At 39.4% G+C, this 23,042-nt stretch overlaps 1 protein-coding gene across 1 annotated transcript in view; it reads right to left on the bottom strand.

Annotated features, from left to right (window-relative positions):
* The window catches only part of PELI2 (pellino E3 ubiquitin protein ligase family member 2), a 185,662-nt gene that overhangs the window by 122,327 nt on the left and 40,293 nt on the right, over positions 1-23,042 (bottom strand). The window contains exon 2 of the mRNA XM_052646986.1: positions 10,462-10,591. Coding sequence (XP_052502946.1) covers positions 10,462-10,591 — 130 coding nt within the window. The remainder of the gene's footprint in view (positions 1-10,461; positions 10,592-23,042) is intronic.

Below are 23,042 nucleotides of genomic sequence, written 5' to 3'. Positions count from 1 at the left end.
CCATAAAGGCTCTCACACAAATCTGAATGGGGAAATGGTACTCATTATGCTGTCCCAGTACAAGTCAAATACAAGTACCAAAACAAGTCAAGCTGCCTCACTTGAACACAGCAGTAAAAATTCTCAACACTACTTTGGTGATTTCAAAGAAAATTCACTTTAACAAGAAAGCCTACTGTTGCTTACTCTGTGAACAATAGAAGTCAAAGCTAAACCAAAACAGTAGGGGGGGAAGAGAACTTGCAAATCGCTACATGTAACGCTATTTGTAGCAACTATCAAAAACTTCAGAAAAACATCAATAAATGTACTGGGTTACAATTTACTGAAATGTACTAGTTAATAATAACCAATTATTGATGTTAAACTCACGCTACATAAAACAAAAATTGAGATAATCACCTAATCTCAGATATATTAAAATTATTCATGGCAGGAGTGACAATATTTAACAATCAGAATTATAATGAAAATGAATAAGCATATAAACCAAAAAAGTTTTAGCCATCCATTTATTCTTTAAGAATGAACTACACACAGTTTAAAACTGCAAGTCAGAACACCAAACATTCATCAAATAGTGTTAATAATTTCCAAGTCATCTGTTAATTGTTAAAAATACTGGTGTAATCCTTTATTTGATGGGCATCTTCACAAGTAAGCAATGTCTGAGATATGATTCAGTACAATAAACCAAGCTCCTTCAGGAACACCCCCTAGTTACTGAAAGACAACAGGTGAATTGAGTCTTGATAATACAGGTTTTCTCCATAACACAGTACTGTTCTTGGTAAATACTGTACTATCTTACGGTGAACTAATGTCAATTAAATTCAACTTCTTTTCTAACCTTAATATTATTCACTATTTCTATCACCACTATGAAAATCATTTACTGAACTGTCGTATTCAATTATCTAGCTTATTTTTACAAAATATTGTTTACCTTCAATCTATGGTACTTTGATAACAATCAACTAGCTAAATTCTAAGAACCAATATACTAAAAAGAACCAATATATTAAATACATATAACTTCTTTGAACAATTCCTCAGATTTATCATCAAATAAGTGTATTTTCATGTAACTTGCTGGATAATTTAATAATTTTTCTCTTGGAATACTTCATTTGAAATGTTTCTCTAATATTCTCTGCTTCTCTATCAGTTTCCTGTATTTTGTTTTATATGTTCTATTACCTATTATTTGTCAAGGAACTTTATCCATTTTAATAGTTAGAAATTTTCTTTCTTCTAAAATTAAGAAATAAGAATAGTTAGATAGCATATAATAAAGTTAAATCTGTAAAAAAAAAAAAAAAAACTAATTATTCAAATGCTATCTACTAAAGTAAGCAGTCGTCTTTATATGTTTTCCAAACAGAGTCTATCCAAAGGCAACTACAACTGACCCTTGAAGTTCATATCATGGGGGCTTTGGGCAAACACCTTCCATGCAGTCAAAAATCTTAGTATAACTTATAGTCAGCCCTCCATACCCATGGTTCCTCTGCATCTAGGGATTCAATCAACTGCAGACCAGGCAGTACTGCAGCATTTACTACTGAAAAAAGAATATAAGTGGGCCCATACAGTTCAAGCCTGTGTTGTTCAGAGGTCAACTGTACTTATTTCAATTCCAAGTTCTGACGTATACCAAACAGCAGAAAGTTAAATAACACAAGACCAAATAAATCATAAGTTTATTTGACCTCTATCTTTTTATGCCATGATACAGAAATAAGTAAACATCACATAAAAATATCCAGAAGTTTTCCTATAATTTCAGATTTTTTTCTCCCTAGCACTATACTTGAACCACCTGAACAAAATTCATAAAGTTTTCATGTAAATATTTCTCATTAAGACCATTGTTCTTGAGTATGACATAAAGTTTAATACATTTCAGATGTTCCTTTTAGCTCTGTGAAATCAACAAAATCCTGAATATTGCATTTTAAGTAAATTATTAAACCACTTCTATGTGAAATGGTAAGGAGCTTTGTCTGTAACTAAAATTTTACTGCCTAATTCTTGTTTTCCAAAAAGTTATTTCCTTACCTCAATAGATGTGTTTTACAACAATCAGGACGATAACTCTGCCATGATATACTCATATAAGAACTATTTTTTGAAGTGTTGATAAATACTTCAAGTCAGAAGGTTACTTTATATAGTATATTGTGTCAGTAATTCATAAATACTTTTTCCTTTGCTTTAGCAATACCCTTTGATAAAATATTTTGGGAAGTCATTTTCTCATTTTTTTGAAAACTGACTTCTGTTTATTTTTTCCAGGTATAATGAGATATGTTGTCAAAGTACACAACATATACCTTGTTGTCAAGGTATGTTGTCAAGATTGATTTGATATTTTCATGCAATATTTCATGACGCTTCCATCATGTCACAAAATTACTATTTCTTTCGTATGGTGAGAACATTCGAGATTTACTCTTAGCAGTTCTCAAATATATAAAACAGTATAATTAACTATAACCAGCATGCTATATATTAGATCTCCAGAACTTATTCAAATTGTAACTGGGGGGTTATACACTGACTAACATCTCCACATTTCCCCCACCCCTTGGTAGCCATCATTCTAGTTTGTTTCTAGTAAGTTCAGCTCTTTAGATTCCATGTATATGTGATATACAGTATCTGTGTCTCCCTGACTTAACTCACTTATACAATGCCCCTAAGGTCCATCCATGCTGTTGCGAATGGCAAGATGTCCTCCTTTCTCATGGCTAAACGATACTCCATTGTATATACATATATGTCACAACTTTATGCATTCAACTGTTGATGAACACAGGTTGTTCCCATACCTTGGCTAATGCAAATAACACAGCAATGAACATGGGATATTCATTCAAGCAGATACTTCATCAAGATTTTTTTTTCATTTCCTTTACACGTGTAGGAGTTACATTGCTGGATCACATGGTCACTGTCATTTCAGTTATTTGAAAAAATCTCCAGTCTTTTTCACAGTGGCTACACCAACTTGCAATCCCACCAACAGTATACAAGTGTTCCCTCCAATGCTTGTTATTTCTTGTCTTTATGATTGCACCCATCCTAATAGGCATGAGGTGATACCAGTCTGGTTCTAATTTGCATTTCCCTGATGATTAGTAACATTGAACACTTTTTCATGTATCTGTTGGTCGTCTGGATGCCTTCTTTGGAAAAAATGTCTTTTAAGATCTTTTGCCCATTTTTAAAGCATATCGTTACGGTTTCTTTACTTTGCTATTGAGTTATATGAGTTATTTATATATTTTGGATATTAACCCCTATCAGACACAGATTTACAAATATTTTCTCCCATTCAGTAGGTTGCCTCTTCATTTTGTGGATAGTTTCCTTTGCTGTGCCGGAAGTCTTTTAGTTTAGTATAGACACACTTGTTTATTTTTGCTTTTGTTGCCTTTACTTTTGGTGTCAAATCCAAGAAATCATCAGTAAGACCAATGTCAAAAAGCTATATTTTCTTCTAGGAACTGTATGGTTTCAAACCTTACATTCAAATCCTTAATCCATTTTGAGTTGATTTTTGTGTAAGTGGTCCAGTTTCATTCTTTTGTATGTGGATGTCTGATTTTTCCAACAGCATTTATCTTTTCCCCATTGAGTATTCTTGGCTCCATCATAAATTGACCATATATGTGTGGGTTTATTTCTGGGTTCTCTATTCTGTTACATTGCTCTATATATCTGTTATTGTGCCAATACCATATTGCTCTGATTATGATGCAATTACTTTGAAATATAGAATGAAGGCAGGAGTATGACATCTCCAGCTTTGTTCTTCATCCTTATGGTTGCATGGGCTATTTAGAGTCTTGTGTGGTTCCATGAGGATTTCAGGATGATCTGTTCTATTTCTGTGAAAAATGCTACTGGAATTTTGATAGAAATTACACTGAATCTGTAGATTGCTTTGAGTACTATGGACATTTTAACAGTATTAATTCTTCTAATCCATGAACAGAGGATAGCCTTCCATTTATTTGTGTCTTTTTCAATTCCTTTCATCAATGACTTTTGTTTTCAGTGTACAGATCTTTCACCTCCTTGATTAAATTTATTCTGAGCAATTTTATTCTTTTTGATACAACTGTAAGTGGAATTATTGTCATTATTCTTATAATTCATTACTGAATTCTGTACTCTACAGCACTAATGAATTTATTAGTTCTAAAAGTTTTTTGGTGGAATCTCTAGGGTTTCCGATATGCAATTTCAAGTTATCAGCAAACAGACAATCCTACTTCTTCCCTTACAATTTGGATACTTTTTCATTCTTTCCTTGCCTAATTGCTTTGGCTAGGGCTTCAGTACTATGTTGAATACAAGTGGCCATAATGGGCATCCTTGTCTTATTCCTGATCTTAAAGAAAAAGCTTTTGGTTTTTCACTGCTGATTACGATGTTAGCTGTGGGCTATCATATATGGTCTTCATTACGTTGAGGTACATTCCCTCTGTGCTCAGTGTGCTGAGGTCTTTTTTTAATCATAAATGGATTTTTTTGTCAAACGCTTTTTTGCACTTAGTGAGATGAACACATGGTTTTTATCCTTCATATTGTTTATGTGCATATCACACTGATTGATCTACAATTGTTGAATAACTCTTGCTTTCCTGGAATAAATCCCTCTTGATCAAAGTGTATGATGTACACTTTTAATGTACTATTAAATTTGTTTTGTTAAAATTTTACTCAGGATTTTTCCTTCTATGTTCATCAGGAATACTGGCATGTACTTTTTCTTTTCTTGTAGTGTCCTTGTCTGGTTTTGGTATTAGGCTAACACTGGCCTTATAAAAATTAGTTTAAAACTGTTCCCTCATCTTCAACTTTTTGGAAGAATTTGAAAAGGATTAGTATTGGTATTAATTCTTCATTAAACACTTGGTAGAATTCACCAAAGTCTGGGCCTGGACCTTTGTCTGTAGGGAGGTTTTTGATTATTGATCCAATCTCCTTACTAGTAATTGATCTGTTCAGATTTTCTGTTTCTCCATGATTCAGTCTTGGTAGAGTTTATGTTTTTAGGAATTTATTTCTTCTATGTTAACCAATTTATTGGTATATAGTTGTTCATATCAGTCTCCTGTGATCTTTTGACTTCTACAATATAGTTATAACATCTATTTCATTTCGAATTTTGAGTCCTCTTTTATTCTTGCTGAATCCAGCTAAAGACTTGTCTGTTTTGTTTATATTTTATAAAAACCCAGCTCTTAGTTTCACTAATCTTTTCTATAATCTCCTTGGGCTCATTCATTTATTTCTGCTCTTACCTTTATTATTATTATTTCCTTCCTTCTACTAATTTTGGGCTTAAGTTTGTTCTTTTGCTAGTCCCTTGAGGTATAAAGATAGGTTGTTCATTTGCTGTACAGCAGTGATTAACACAACACTGTATTTCAACTATACTTCAATAAAAATAAATTTTCAAAAAGATAGGCTGTTCATGTTTATGTTTTTTGTTAAAATAATCAAACTGTGTTTCATCCTAGACATACAAATCATTTGTTTTAGGTTTGTATTCCTGTGGAGTATCAAGAGATATTCTGGATTTCAGCTTACTACTACTATTTCTTTTTTATCGCCTCTGACAGATTCAGAATATTCATGTTTATGATGTCTAAGACAATAAAATTTTGCTGCCTCTTCATTTATAATAATATAATAAAATTAGTTCTTACACTTATAAATATCAAAACAACAGACACTACTAACTCAAGAATTATGGTGCAGTAACAATGAAAGGAACCAAAATAAAAACTATTTAAAACTCAACTATTTAAAAAGCTGTAGCAATTTAAAAAATCTGAGGATAATGATAAACAGATGATTCTTTGAAAGCGCAGAAGGCTCCAGCTTCACAAGGAATGTGCAGTGGAGATATGCCACTACTGCCACTAAGACCCAGGCTGGAGAGACCTTGAGTGCTGCAAAAACAGACCCCACTAAAGCCCAGAAAATTAGCTGAACTAATGAGTTCCCATTCAAATGTGTATTATTAGCTTTTACCACTTCTCACATTTACTATTACATCATTCACTGACTGATAAGGAGTTTAAATATCTTAGCAACCAGTAGAGCCATCCCAATGTAAATAGCTTAAAAGCAGTCCTGGTTGTGACAGTCACACTAAATAGCCCTAATTTTTCTCTAAACTGTCACTCTTAGGACCACTGATACTTTCCATTCTGAAATAATGCCAACTGGAACACAGTGCTACTCAACTTCTTTTTTAAAGTAAAAATTTCCAAAAAAGGAGATTTCAATAAAACACAATCTAAGAAGGGGAAACCATGATGAAGAGTTTTCCACAGTAATGCTGTTAAATTTAAACCACATTGCCAGCAAAATATTTACCCATCAGGGATCATCACCAACCCCACCACAACCATCTACTACTTACAGGTTAAGCAAGAGTAGAATCATTGCCCACCCCCATCACTGAAAAGTAAATGAACAAACAAATCGACCTAAATTCTAAGTCATACTATGCCACGCTCTTTGCTGAACACCCTTCAGTGTTTCTCCTTGGGGAAAAAAAAAATTTCCAACCAGAACCCTAAGAGTTCCAGACCTCTCTGCTCGCCTGACTAACTCCTCTTTATTCTTCAGCTCGAGGCTCACAGGACACTTCCTTAGAGATCCTTCCCCATCCACCCAGACTAAACTCTGCACCTCCTCTTCTCACAGCCCCTTATTCTTTTTCTGCACCATGCTCTTCAAAATGTGCAGTTAAATATGTATCCACATGATAACTTATTGTTTGCCTACTCACAAGACAAATAGCTCCATGCAGACATGTTTTGGTCCCTATAGTACATCTAATACCTAGCATGATGCCTGGCCACAGAAAAGGGCTAGATAAATGTCCGTTGAACACAAATGGAAATAAATTGCGAAATGCCCTATATCTATGTAACAGACCTGCTAAAAGTAAAACAGGGCTTCAGGTTTTGTTTCATTTTTTTAAAACACATTATATAACAGGAGAAATATCTTTGAGTATTACTATTTCAAGAGCAAATGTGTACACAAATGAAGATTATAAAAATAGTGATTATACAAATAGCAATTACACAACAGTGGCACACACTTGCCACCCTCACCTGACTTAGCTTGGATACTGGGATGCATAGAAGATTAAGAGGGCCCATTTTCCAGCTGCCACCACCATCAGCAAAGGGGTCTCCCTGGTCTCTCCCCAAACTGTGGGGCAGAAGGAATGATTGTGGCAGAGGGAAGAAACAACCTAGTCAAGAGGCCAAGCCCTCACGTTCTAAGAACAGTAACCACCCCCACCCTAATAGACCTCAGCTGTGCAATTCCACTCAAAGATGATCCTTTCATTACCAATACTGCAGCATTAGAAATTTCACAGCAAAGCATGTGCTGGTTCAGGTCAAATGGCTTTTGCCAAGACCACCACCTACCCAGGCCTTCTGATGGGAAACAGGATGAGTGAGAAGGCAGACTAGAAACACACTAACAATCATGGCAAGTAAGGACAGGCTAAAGGACTGTAAGCCCGGATGAAAGCAGATAAGCAAAGTACACGCAGGCACGAGCAGAATGAACTCGGGGTCATGGTAACAGTAGAGGTTAAGCGACGGTGGGCTCTCAAGTCCATCATATCAGTCGGGAAAGTGGAACAGAAGTGACGGCCTCTAAAACTGAAAAGTTACAATTTTTCAATTTATACCATGGGTGTGTTTTTTTTAAAAAAAAAAAAAAAAAAAGGTTACACCATGGATGCTCCTATATGGCTGAATGGGGCCTGGAGAGTCAGGGAGACTGAGCTTGGGCCAGGGTCATGGAAACATGCCGAAGAGTGGGCTATAGATCAGTGAGGTCCGAAGGAGGAGGGGAAGAGGGAACTTAGAGGAAAAACATAGGGTTACAAAAGAAGAGACTGAAATGGAAGCAAAATGAAATCATTTCTAGTGTCATGAACTAAAGAGATGGAAAAAGGGACTCAGTTAAGGTGAGGTAGAGGAGCAGCATTTGAGAAAAAGGTTTAACACATAAGAGACTTTGTCTAGGGCCAACAGAGCAGGCGGCAACAGAAGCAGCCGGGCAATGCCAACTGGGGGTGGGAGTTCAAAAGGGAACAGAAAAACAGAGGGATTTGTGACTCAGGAAGGTACCAGTTCAGGTACCTTCGTCAGTTACCAGGATGAAGTACTGTGCATGAGGTCCTGGACATACAGGTCCCAAGATGAATAAGGGAAAGGCAATATGGGCAGGTGATCAGCTCATGATAAATATGTCGGGTCCACTCATCTCCCTTGGTCGTGCTTGACTGACCCTGTGCACACCTATCGGATTCTCTTTCCTGAAAATTAAAAAAAGTGGAGCCACTTTATAACACCCTGGAGAGAATATCTATGTTAACTCCTGTGGACACTCGGCTTCACTTCTCTCACAAAACCTGGTTACTCTAATTTCCCGCAATTCAGAGAGCTATCTGTATCCTAACCTTCAATAATGTCTCCACATTTGCTTTTTTTGGCATGATATAGCCAGAATCATTTCTGCTGCTTGTAACCAAAGTACCTTCCCTGAATCCACATGGCTCCTGACCATCACAAACTCATTTTATAAATAAGAAACTGAGGCTCTGAGAATGCATTTTTTCCCAGGTTGGAACACCAAAACACAATTTCCCCTACTATTAGTATTCTCAATGATATTTTTAAACAGATTTAGGCAGCTTCCAAAAGATTTATACTCTAAATATCATCAGATAAAATCTAGATACAAAGGTAAAATAGAAAAAGCTAAAACTGGAGCAGATGGAGGTGGGTAAGGGTTAAGGAAGACCCATGATATTCTAAGAGTAGCTATTGGAAGGTATATTTTATATCCTACCATAACATGAAGCCTAAGTAACCAAAGATTTCTATAATTTTTTAAAATATCTGAAGCCACTGTATCAATGTAAAATCTGAGAGTAAAAAAAGGAGACATAAAAAGGTACAGAACCAAAAGAAGAAAAGATAAATATCGACACATAGACAAAATTATAAAGACCATGTCTATAATATCAGAGTATTTTTGGCACTCATCACATGCTTAAAAACATTTGTCTTGGTATCCTTCCCCTCCAAATATTTTTGGACTATAAAATATTTCTCATAATTTTTTGACTTTCCAAGATTCTGTTTCCATTTCACTTCCTCCTTTTCTTGGAATCAGTAAGGCTGATTTCCTCTGTTTACCCTAGCAAGTGCCCTTCCCTTCCTAAAACTTGCATCTTATTTCCCTTTCTCTAGCCAAAAATATGGCCACTATGTATTATTTTCCTGTTTCCTTGTTATTTGATATATTCTGATCTAACCATTCCCTCCCTAATACAAGAGATTCTTAATTGGCACAATCTTGCAAACTTCTTCCATAGCACTGCTTCAGAAACAACAAGAACTTTTAAATAAAAAGGTTAACAGAGGTGACCTGTTTCTGAGTATAAACACCACATATGCTTCCATGAAGCTGTTCATTTCTCTTTGAACCACTGGTTTTCAGCAAAAAAAAAAAAAAAAAAAAAAAAAAAATCGAAAGAAAGTCTCTTATTTATTCCAGATGGTTCAAACCCATTATGATAAATATATACAGCCAGTGCCCCCATATAAAATAACTTCATGTAGATATAATTATTTTCTAAAAAGTAAACTATACACATTAAGTAACATGTTTAATTAAAAGAAAAATTGTTATAAAATCTAATAGGTAGACTATATAAACCAGAATGGAAATTCAGGTTTCCTCTATACTTACAGATCAGAAAACAAATGAAATATTCATAAAAAATGAACATTTTATAAACTTCACACTTCCAAGAAGTATGTATCATAGACTTCTTATTGCACTTAGTTCTGTTTACTTCCAATCTAATAATTACACAAATTCAATTCCATGTACATGCAAATTATGTGAAAACACCCACTACTCAAGTAACAGAGGAAAACAGCAAATCTTAATGAGGTTTATGCCAAAATTTAATACAGAATACTCTTCAGGAAAAGGAACATCATTTCTCTCTCAACCACAACTATCCTCAATTGATATATGCTGACGCCACGACATCCTAAAGCAGTGGCTCATTATGGGATGGGGGTAGGGGTGCCCACCCTCCTAGCCCCCAGAGGACATGTTCCAAGTTTGGGAGACAGTTTTGGTTGTCCCAAAAGTGGTTGGGGGCATGGGGACGGATGTGCTCCTGGCCTCTAGTGGGTAGAGGTCAGGGATGCTGTGAAACACACAATGGGCTGTGTACACGACAGCCTTCCGCAACCAAGATTACCCAGCTTAAATGGCTGAGACACTGGCCCACAGAGAAATGAGGCTGAGAGGAAAGAGCCGCTGACAAGGACACCCATGATTCACTGTCGGCCCTCCCCATTCCCAGGAGTCCCCTACCTTGGACGCCTGTGGAGTGGATATCACATGGACTGTGCTGGGTTTGACTCCATTAGCCTTTGGCCGCTTGTAGAGAGCAAATCTGCTTTTCCTCCGGCCTCTGTCTCCATTAGGTAAAGCACCATTGTACCTATAAACAGAGATGAAAGAGTTCATTTATTTGCAGATTTTTAAAGGCATTCAGAATAAAAGTCTGATGGAATTAAGGGAAAAGACAGGAATGCTCATAAAGACTTGTCCACTAACCACCCTACAAAAGGGATACAAAACAGACTTAGAGACTTTGGCTGTAATGAAATTCAAATCACTTCCAGAAACTTAATTTAAGAGTGATATACAAAGTAATTATAGGTTCCTTATTCTATAAAGTCAGACTCTTCAAATCTTTTCAGAAGAGACCAAGTATAAATAAGCAAATGAGAATTCTGCAGAGGCTCTATTAGCGCCAGCTCAATTCAACAAACGTCATCCTAATGGACCCTGCAGAAACACTCAAGAAATATTTTTAAATGAATTGGTTAGAAAAGAGCATACTAATTAAACCTCATCTCTCACTCTCAAATCATCTTAATGTCTGCAGGATCTTTATTTGTAAGAAGATCAAATTTAGTTGCTTGCATTCTTAAAAGTTCTGAATTCTCTACCTCCATTCTAATTGCTATCTGAACCTGACAGTATACTGTCAGGTTAGTGAAAGCTAGCCTTCAAAAATTAAACAAAGTATGCCTCTATAAGGTTGCCCATTAAAAAGCCTGAAGGTATAAAAGAAGAGTTTTAGTCCACAAACTATCAAATATCTTAAAAAGTCACCTGGGAAATAGTACTTGTCCTTAAGCAGATTCCCCTAAATTAATACTTTAAGCCAGTGGTCCCCAACCTTTTAGGCACCCAGGATAGATTTTGTAGAAAACAATTTCTCCACAGACCAGGGGTAGGTTGGGGGGATGGTTTGGGGATGATTGTCATCAGGAGCACACAACCTAGACCCCTGGCATGAGCAGCTCACAGTAGGGTTCACTCTCTCATGAGAATCTAAGAAAGAAAGTGAAGTTGCTCCGCCGTGTCCGACTCTTTGCAACCCCATGGACTGTAGCCTACCAGGTTCCTCTGTCCATGGGATTTTCCAGGCAAGAATACTGGAGAATACTCCTTCTCCAGGAGATCTTCCTGACCCAGGGATTAAACCCGGGTCTCCCGCATTGCAGGCAGATGCTCTACCTTCTGAGCCACAAGGGAGGAATCTAATGCCATCTCAAATCTGACGGGAGGTGGAGCTCAGGCTGTAATATGAGCAATGGGGAGCTTTACCTGCTCACCTCCTGCTGTGCAGTCCCCCGGTTTTTTTTTTGGGGGGGGGGTCACTGGGGATCCCTGCCTGAAAGCCAATACCAGTGTTTAAAAAGAATGCAGGCTTGCCAGAGCGTTTCCATTTTCACCTGTATTTTCTAATCTAGATTACAGGTCGCTGTACATTCTGATTTCTGTCTCATGCCATGTTTACTCTCCAGCTCCCTCTTGGCAGAAGTTCTTTTGAAGAGAACCAAAAGAGGAATTGTTTCAAATTTGTGTGGATAAACACGACAACTCTGAGGCTCCTTCCAAGCACCAAAGTAAGGGGTGACGTGGGTGGCAGCTCCTGGAAGTCCTGCCTTTGCCACTCGCCCATCTCACCCAGTGAGCACAGTGGGCCGTACGGCAAAGGGGACACGAGGCCCAAGGGGAACAGCAAAAGTCGGAACAAGGGTTTGTGGTGTTTGTTTTACTATTCTGTAGCTGCAGTATGATAATGGATTTAAATTAACAGGAGTTATTCCTGCGGTGTTTTTAATCTGTTTCCATCTCCATCATAAAGGAACATCAGCTACAGAAAATGTCTCCAGAGTACAGAAATCATTTGTTTCAAGTCTTCCTCCTCTCTCCTTTTTTGGAGGCAAGATCAGAATAATGGGCATGATTTTCTTAAACATACCTGTGATGGCTACTCTAATGAACATATCCCTGATTAAACAACCATTATAAATCAACTGTGTCTTAATATATTTGCACATCACTTACACCAGGATGAGCACCCTGTATTAAGAGAAACATATGTGAATCAAAGGCAGGGCCTAAACAATTTAAAGGGACGTTTTCATCACTGTGGCCTAGAACAACTGGTACAAGATCTGGCAAGGGGTCCTGTGCCCCTCACATTTGCCCAGCTCTCTACTGCACCTTTCTCTCAACTACACACTGCTAGTCAATGAAACTAGTCAAAGATTGTGGCAGGTGCTTTTTAAGAGATCTGCTCACTATGACATCCCTTCCAGGGAATCCAGCCCTGAACACCCTAAGGTAAGCCCAATACTACATCTGAATGACATGGCCAGGCCAGCACCCTCCCCACTGAGTGCTGGTGGCAGACGTTTGGTCCAAATTGGCCAATGACAGTTTGATCTCAGAAAACACAGAGCCGGGACCCAGAGACAACCCACCAGTCTGTGTGGATGGCCAGAGCTGCAAACTGTAGGCATGGGAGCTGTGGGGATGTCAGAGTCTGTTCTGTGATGAAGCAGCAGAGAAGTGAGGAGCAAAGCAGATGAACAAGGACAAGCAATAAAAAGAGATGGAAAGAGGATCCTTAAGGGCATCTCTTGGCCCAGATGTACTCTGACCCCTGTTCTTGAAATCCTTTCTGGTTTTAGCTAACTCAGATTGCTTTCTTCTACTCGCAACCCCAAAGCCATATCTAATATAAAGATGAAAACACAAAAACCAGCAATGTCAACTTAACATATACGGAAACATTTTAATTTCAATCAGTGGAGCAAAGACGCACAGATATGGCAGGAAATACCTTTTATATCTTCAAATAAATAAGTAAACCCTTCTTAGTCACAGGCCAAAGAATCAGGACCAGGAGAAAGTTGTATCACCGAAGATAGAAGAGAGACTTTCAATGACTTGTCATCAATTAAGAGGCCAGTGTGATTTGGAAAAGAATGGGTCTTTGATGACCTCACCCATCTTCAGAGCAAACCGCCAAGTAAAAACAAGCCTCTCCAACACGGAGCCTCACTCAGCGCTTCCTCTCTCTTTCTAATCTCCTCACAACCAAGAACCTTGAATCAGGACTCCACCCGCACCACCCCAATTCCAACCTTGAGCACACATCATCTGCCTCCAAATCTAAAAGTACATTTGATGATGTCATCTACCCATCATCCAACTTGCCACCTTACGTCTCTCAATGGCTCTCCTATCAAGGTACACAACATGGTCAATTAAAAATTGCCAGAAGTTCCCATTACTTCTCCCAGGGACCATGAGTCTAACTCCATCTCCCCACACCTGGGCTGGCTTTAGTGGCTTATTTGCCAACAGGATGGGAAGGAAGTGACATGCTGAGACTTGCAAAGCCAAGTCTTGTAAAAGCCTTAGAACTTCTGTCTCTTGGGAGCTCAGAGCTGAATTGTAAGGAAGCTGGGACACCCCCCCCCCCCCGCCCACCAGCCACGCCAAGGAGGCTACATGGAGGTGGCTCCAGTCAGCAGTCCCAGCTGAGCCCAGCCTTCCGACAGCCTGCTAGGTTACCACACGTGTGACTGAAGCTGCTGTGGACCCTCCAGGCCAGCCCATCCATCAGCTGACTACACCAGGTGACCTAGGTTGATCCCACACGGGACAGAAGAACTGCCTGGTTGAGTACTACCCGGATTCCTGCCTCACAGAAATGTTGCAGGAAGGGGGACCCCTTCCAGGGTCCGAGAGTGGGCTCTTGTCTAACACTCGGAAATGAATTGTCCGAGGAGACATGCGTGCTGACAAAGTAAGAGATTTTTATGGGGAAGGGGCACCCAGGAGAAGAGCAGCAGGGTGAGGGAAGCTTACCTCTCCAGGACAGGAGAACTGCTCTGCCACCTGGCTTGCAGTCTCAGGCTTTATGGTGATGGAATGCCTTTCCCGGTTGTCTCTGACCATTCATTCTGACTCAAAGTCCTTCCTGGTGGTGCATCCACTGCTTAGCCAAGAAGGATTCTGGAAGGTGGTCGGACACATGGTGTCTCCTTTTGACCTTTCCCGAATTCTTCTGGTTGGTGGTAGCTTATTAGTTCTGTGTTCCTTACCAGGACCTCTTGACATAAAACAACTCATGCAAATGGTTACTATGGCGCCTGGCCAGGGTGGGCGGTTTCAGTCAGTGTGCTTCGCCTACGAGAATCATGTGGTAAGTACGATGGTGGATGTGTTCATCCCCTAGGTCTGGCATAGACGACGACCTGTAACAGACGCCTGGGACAAGCCCCACCCTTCGGCATGGTCTCCCTCTCCTGCTTTCACAGCCTCCCCTTTGACCTCTGATCTAATGCAAGGCAAGCACTGTCACCAGATCTTCCCCATGCCCTTCTCACCTCCCTGCCTGGTCCCTTCCCCACGCCACCCTCCCGCCCCCGGAATGTGAATCCATCCTGGGCACGCAACATCCTGGGCACGCAACATCCTGGGCACGCAACAGGCACTAACACCTGCCAAGCCAACTGCATGACAGACGGTCTGTCTTTTGTGCAGCAGAGCAGAGCCCAGACAGACAGATGAGATCCTGCTCATAAAGGCAAAAAATGACTAGTCTATGAAAGAAAGTTAGAATGCTCTCTGGCTTAGCAAGGTTTCCAGCCAGCGACTTTGTAAAAACAAGACTTCCAAGCGCTGCGCGCACATCTGTTTTGGCTGCTAAACAGGGCTATTCTTATTCAAACCCACAAGTTGCCTTTCAAGCTTCACATTAAAAAAAAAAAAAAAAATCTGGAGACTTAAAAAAAATGCCACTTATTGAATAAACATGTGATGAAAATGTAGCTCATCATATATGCAGGGCAAATAATTAGTATTTATTTAGAAGCTGCAGGGGACAACAAAAAACACTTGTAAGAAACCTCGCAAAGTAATGTATGGCTTCTTTTGGTTTAAAATCCAGAGTTCACACATTAATTCTTTTTAATGGCATTTGCTGTGCACTTCCTATGTGCCAAGAAGCCTTGTGAGGGAGGCTCCTAGAGGGCCGGTAAGAGGCTCGAATGACTGGACCACACGTGAATCACATGGCTGGAAACGGGCAGTACATGAATATGTGCTCAGCCATGTCTGACTCTGTGCCCCTATGGACTGTAGCCCGCCAGGCTCCTCTGTCCATGGGATTTTCCTGGTAAGAATACTGGAGTGGGTTGCCACTGTCTGCTCCAGGGGATCTTTCTGACCCAGGCATCGAATCCGTATCTCTTTAGTCTCCTGCATTGGCAGGCAGCTTCTTTACCACTGCGTTACCTGAGAAGTCGAGAAGCGGCAGGCAGCACGCAAATCTATAGCCAGTTTTGCCTGACTCCAAACTGTGCAGTTTCCAGTAGCCAATACTGACAACTTTTAAATTCAAGTCATCTCCTGGCAAATAACAGAAAGATACATTCTTGAGAAGACACCTGCCACCTAAAAAAATGCATTTGTCAAAAAGACTTTTCTATAGGCAATAACAGCAAGAGAGGGCATGCCACAGGCTTCCAGAACACTGCAGAGGCATCACATTGGATCTTAACCAGCCTGAACTCACAGAGCACTACTTGTGAGGACAGGAATGAGAATGTACGCTACAGGAGAGGAGGCACCGTCAGCACCAAATGGCCACATTCCAGAGGCAGCCTCGCTTCCTGTTACAGACTGAAGGCGCTGCCCTCCCTCGAAAGCAACATCTCTGTCACGAGCACAGATAAACCACAAGCAACTACTGTAACTGAGACGCTGCGGATGAACAGGCCAGGGACACTAGTGACAACAGATGTGAAAACGAAGCGTGGAGTCTCATAAACCCCACACCTTGATCCCTGTCTCCAGGCGTGCATGTCAATTCACAACAGTGAACACACTAACACGCTGCTGCAACTGTGCATAAGAAGGTACACGTAAACCAGTAAGTAAGTGCCTGACACTGGCTTTACATCATTCAGTTCAGTCCATCGCTCAGTCATGTCCGACTCTTTGTGACCCCATGAACCACAGTATGCCAGGTCTCCCTGTCCATGACCAATCCCAGGGCTCACCCAAACTCATGTCCATTGAGTCGGTGATGCCACCCAACCATCTCATCTTCTATCATCCCCTTCTCCTCCTGCCTTCAATCTTTCCCAGCATCAGGGTCTTTTCAAATGAGTCAGCTCTGTACATCAGGTGGCCAAAGTACTGGAGTTTCAGCTTCATCAGTCCTTCCAGTGAACACCCAGGACTGATCTCCTTTAGGATGGACTGGTCGGATCTCCTTGCAGACCAAGGGACTCTTAAGAGTCTCCTCCAACACCACAGTTCAAAAGCATCAATTTTTTGGTGCTCAGCTTTCTTTATAGTCCAACTCTCACATCCATATACGACTACTGGAAAAACCATAGTCTTGCCTAGACAGACCTTTGTTGGCAAAGTAATGTCTCTGCTTTTTAATGTGCAGTCTAGGTTGGTCATAACTTTCCTTCCAAGGAGTAAGTGTCTTTTATTTTCGTGGCTGCAGTCACCATCTGCAGTGATTTTGGAGCCCAGAAAAATAAGTCAGCCACTGTTTCCCCATCTATTTCCCATGAAGTGATGGGACCAGATGCCGTGATCTTCGTTTTCTGAATGTTGAGCTTTAAGCCAACTTTTTCACTCTCCTCTTTCACTTTCATCAAGAGGCTTTTTAGCTCCTCTTCACTTTCTGCCATAAGGGTGGTGTCATCTGCATATCTGAGGTTATTGATATTTCTCCCACCAATCTTGATTCCAGCTTGTGCTTCTTCCAGCCCAGCGTTTCTCATGATGTACTCTGCATATACGTTAAATAAGCAGGGTGACAATATACACCCTTGACATACTCCTTTTCCTATTTGAAACCAGTCTGTTGTTCCATGTCCAGTTCTAATTGTTGCTTCTGATCTACATAGAGATTTCTCAAGGGGCAGGTCAGGTGGTCTGGTAGTCCCATCTCTTTCAGAATTTTCCACAGTTTATTGTGATCCACACAGTCAAAGGCTTTGGCATAGTCAATAAAGCATCATTACAGCCTCATTATTTGAGCTATCATATGTACCTGTTGGCTTCCCAGGTGGCACTAGTGGTAAAGAATCTGCCACCAATGCGGGAGACATAAGAGATCCAGGTTCGATCCCTGGCTTGGGAAGATCCCCTGGAGGAGGGCATGGCAACCCACTCCAGTATTCTTGCCTGGAGAATCCCATGGACAGAGGAGCCTGGTGGGCTACAGTCCATGGGGTCACAAAGAGTCAGACACAAGTACAGAGGCTATGCACACACACATTTGGATTGGACGCTCTTTGAGGAGTTCCTGTGTCTTTGTGTACCTCACCTTCACCTCTACATGGTATCTTAAAACCAAGGAAAGTCTCAGTGAAACAGTCACCATGTTGGTATGGAAATAATGATAGCTGTTTAAGGGATCAAGAGAGGATTTCTAGCTCCAATTCTTTTCCAAGCTCATGCTGTGAACTTACCTAAGATGAGACTGTTTTCTCAGCTACAAAGACAGCAACACAGAGTTACAATTTCAATATTAAAAAGAGATTCCCAAACCTCTTTCAAACATTTCAATTCAATATGGAGAAGGCATTTCCTCCAATTCAAATACCAGGATCCTGTCTCAGAAGGGTGAGGCCGTGGCTATCCAAAGACCCCTCAAGTCTTTACGGCAGTTGAAGTGCAGCTGTTCATATGCTTGCACGTTGCTTTTTATCTTGAGGTTTTCCAGCTTCCCTGTACCACAGTGTTTCCCAAGGCGAAACATTAAAACATTCTGTGTTATCGGGAACACAGAACTGCTCCCACACAGTAGATTTTCAGCCCTTCTTCCGGGATGTATACACCCACACATCCTCACTCAGCCTCTCTGCAGCAAAAGGTACAGCAGGAAGGCAAGACAGAGGCCCCACTCTGGCCCTGCAAGGAGGTCCACATTCACACAAGTCCCTGAACATCTCAGAACCTCACTTTCCCTTCCCATAAAGTAGGAAGAAGGTCTAACATCCTACAGCTTGGATTTGGGAGCCATTTAGGGGTAGGAGATGAGGGTAAAGCTGTCCCGAGAGGCCCTAACTCCAGCCTCATCAGCAGCACACCCCTCACTGCCCCCTGTTCTCTCTGTTCTCTCCACACTCATTCAACTCCTGCAACTAAAGAAGGTTGCACGCCCCCACCTGCTGCTTCTTTCAACCAGGTCACAGGAAAGAAAAGAGCATGCAAAGCAAATCCAGTCCACAGAACTATTCGCGAAAAGAAAAATATTTATTATCCAATACTCAGCCATGTGCATATTATCTGAAGTCTTTCTCCTCCCTTTTTCACTTTAAACTGGTACTGCCACTAAAAAAACACCAGATAATGGTTTTGTCTTTGTTTTTATACTGTACTGAATCTTTGATTTTTTAGCATCACTGGAGGGTCAACAATAGAGTTTTTTTTTACTGAATATCGGCCAGTACACAAAGCATGAGGCATAGAGAAGGCTGTTTATATTATTTTTAAAACACTGAGGACTACATCTTTTATTCTGCCATTGGCTTCAACAGTCCAAAATAGCTCTGATTAAAGACATTAATATTAGTGTTTTATATCAAACAACCTATTTTTTTTTTACCCTAGGGGTGAAAATTATTGTTTAAGTATTACCCTGCAATAATTTTTTATTCTTAGAAGAGAAAATGAGCCACTTGGATCAGTGGTAAAGAACCCGCCTGCAATGCAGGAGATGCAGAGCTTTGCTCCCTGGTCTGGGAAGATCCCCTAGAGAAGGAAATGGCACCCCACTTCAGTATGCTTGCCTGGGAAATCCCATGGACAGAGGAACCTGCTGGGCTACAGTACATGGGGTTGCCAGAGTTGGACACGACTTAGTGACTAAAGCAACAACAAAAAGAGAAAATATGACACAAAGGGAAAAAACTAAAGTATAACAAGAAATGAATTTAATACAGTAAAAGATTTGTACAATTCAAGACCAGGTAAAAACTTATCACTTTATCTTATTCTTGAATTAGCACCATCTTTTCTGGGCGAGAGGACAGTTTGAGTCACAGCTCTGCCATTAGTAATCATGTGTTCTTTTTAACCATTTTTAAAACTTGAAGTATTGTTGATTTACAATGTTGTGTTAGTTTGAAGTGTACAGCAAAGTGATTCAGTTATACGTATAAATACACATACATGATGATATCATGATACTTATGATATCATATGATACTTATCTCTCTGATTTACTTCATTTAATATGGAAATCTCTAGAATTATTACCATCTTACACTCCACACTGGTCACCAATTAATAATCTTGAAAACCAAATTAAAGCCCACGCATTCATTTTTTATCACTCCAATATTTCTTTATTTTAATCTCATCACCTCAATAAAGACAGGTGCATAAACTGTATGTGGTAGACTGAAATACTGGTCCCAGTTCTTCACTGCCCCCTGAAAACATGCCCTTTGACATGACTTTATACTTCCAGTTAACCTCCTTGCCCTGGATTTTGGGTTGGACCAAATGAGCTGCTTTAGCCAACTGGATGTGAACGTACGATGCAAGCAGGGGCCTGAGTTGTGCTTGGCAGTTGGGATCATCCTCTGTCATGGCCACAGGAGAGTATGTCCCAGCCAGCCTGCCAAAGAGGACAAGTGGCACCTGGAGGAAATCCAGACCCCACAAACACGGAGTAAGCAGAGCCACTCCATCACACCTTAGAGCAGAGCCATCTCAGCCAGAGCCACTCCATCACACCTCAGAGCAGAGCCATCTCAGCCAGCACATACTCCTGAGAACGAATGGCTTTTTTTCAAGTCACTGAGTTTGGGTATGATTTGTTACACAGCATTACACAGCAAAAAGTAAATGAATTTCAAAAGCAATTAACATAAATAGTTTCTTCAGTATCTAAAAACTTTGGGCTAAAAAAGCAAAAATATAAAATATATACCAAATGAAAGTTTTATATAAAAATTCTCTTTCACTATGAAGAAAAAAGTCCAAAATTAGAGATAATTAGAAATAATTCCAAATGTGTAACTTTCTAAGACTGTATTAAATGGGATTTTTAAAAAATGCATACTTAATACAGACACTGAAAATGCATTTGATAGAAGTCTTCATCTGTTTCAGATCAATGTCATTAAGAGCTGAGAATAAAACAATATTTTCTTCTCATAATTATTTAAAGGTAAAAGAGTAAAATAAAAAGCATTTATATTAAAAATCAGGGACAAAACAAGAATGCTTACCATTACCATTTTTATTAAACACCATTCTAAAATAACTCCTAGTCTAACCAAGAACACTAAATTAGAAATAAGGGGTATTAACTGGAGGGAAAGAAGATATAAAACTAGTATTACTGCTGTAAGAATTAAAACAATGTATTACTTGAGAACAAAAACCACATGCCAACGGAGAAGAAACACCTCAGAAACAGACCCTTGGCTACATAAAGTAATGTAAGATGATGTAAGGGCCACTAGACAATGCAAAAGAAACTGGATTATTCAATCGTGTACAGAAACCAACCCTCTACTTTGAAAGAAAAATATTTCTTAGAGCTGCATGTTACATTCTACACAAAAATTCCAAAGTTGACTATTTATAAGTGCTCAGTCATGTCCAACTCTTTGTGGCCCCATGGACTGTAGCCCACAGGCTCCTCTGCCCATGGGACTCTCCAGGCAAGAATACTGGAGTGGGGCACCATTTCCTACTCCAGGGGATCTTCCAGATCCAGGGATCAAACCGGCATCTCTTGCGTCTCCTGCACTGGTAGGTGGATTCTCTACCACTGAGCCACCAGGCAGCCCTGCTGCTGCTGCTGCTGCTAAGTCGCTTCAGTCGTGTCTGATTCTGTGCGACCCCATAGACGGCAGCCCACCAGGCTTCCCCATCCCTAGGATTCTCCAGGCAAGAACCCTGGAGTGGGCTGCCATTTCCTTCTCCAATGTGTGAAAGTGAAAAGTGAAAGTGAAGTCACTCAGTCGTGTCCGATTCCTAGCGACCCCATGGACTGCAGCCCACCAGGCTCCTCCGTCCATGGGTTTTGCCAGGCAAGAGTACTGGAGTGGGTTGCCATTGCCTTCTCCATGGAAAGCCCTACTTAAGTCAATAATAATGTTCTAAACATAAACACAGTTAAAAAAAAAAACCTACAAACATAAATATTGGTACATTTATATATGTAAAAATGTGAAACTTTTGCATATCAAGAACTCTAAAATTATATGTCCAACAAAACTAGAAAAACCACTGGTAATAATATGAAAAAGCTTAATAACATTAATAGGTAAATGCTGCTACAAGTAAAAGGAAAAACAGACATCCTCACAGATATACAGAAAAATAAGCAAAGAACATGAATAGAAAATTCACAGAGAAGAAACAATGGCTAATGGACATTTCTTTTTAATGTTCAATCTCATCAGTAATCAGAAAATGAAATTAAAGCAAGATCGTTATTTGCCAATAAAATTATGAAACTGTTGAAATGACACAGAACTCAAGTATATCACTGGTAAGACTGAATTGGCACAACCTCATTGTAAAATAATTAGTAACATGTATCAACAGCCTTAATAAATGTACTTATGTTCTTTGAGTTAGTAATTCTGATTTGAAGGAATCTATCCTCACAACATAGTTTTGAAATATAAGTAGAGTTTTATGCACAAAAATGTTAACTACATCATTAATTATAATGGCAAAAGACTGTAAATAACCTAAATGTTCAATAATAATGGATTAAGTTGATAACTGTAATTCTATGATGAAATTATATTTACTGCAAATTTTTAATAGCAATGAAAAAGGATTTTGAAAACCAGAGAATAAAAAAATATGCATATGGTATCACCTCTAACATGTTCAAAATACTTAATAGGGAAGACTGAAATAAGCACACTAAAATATTAAGGGATTATAGTTAGAAACTACTATATGATTTAGTTCTTATATTTTCAGTATCTTTTAAAAAACCTATGTTGAGTGTATTTTTCAAACGAATTAAATGTTTTAAAAGTACATATTTCATTAAATAAAGGTGGACCTCTAAGAGTACAGTATTAATCAATTTAGATCTGAAACAAGACCTAGAAACAAAATCAACCCTGAGGACTGGAAGAAGATTTAAATTTATACTCAAAATAAGGCCACAATGTGTCTAAATTGTTAAATGGCCACATTGAAAAGACCATCCACGCATCGATTTTCTCAGGCACACAAGGAGAACTTGGTTTTTCACAGCTGTGAAAGCTGTTACTCTACAAAAACCTCTTCGCACCTATCATTCTTGAACTTTTAAAACTTGTACAAATTCCCAAGTTTTCCATTTCTACTATAGATGTTCTTGACACAGATATACTTATTTTATGTACAATCAAACTTCTAACCCCTGTAATTTATCATTAGAGTAGGAAAATGATTTCTAGGGTCTAAAGACAGAGACTGTTGAAAATTTTAAGTCTGAAATTCCTGTTACCTAAAAGAAGAGATTAATTCCTTAAAAAAGAGAATTCTCAGCACCACTAATCAGGCAGTGTCACACTTCC

Source organism: Budorcas taxicolor, chromosome 10 (assembly GCF_023091745.1).
Source record: "Budorcas taxicolor isolate Tak-1 chromosome 10, Takin1.1, whole genome shotgun sequence".
Taxonomy (NCBI): domain Eukaryota; kingdom Metazoa; phylum Chordata; class Mammalia; order Artiodactyla; family Bovidae; genus Budorcas; species Budorcas taxicolor.
The sequence above is the reverse complement of the archived record's forward strand: the minus strand, read 5'-3'. Positions and strand labels throughout refer to the sequence as shown.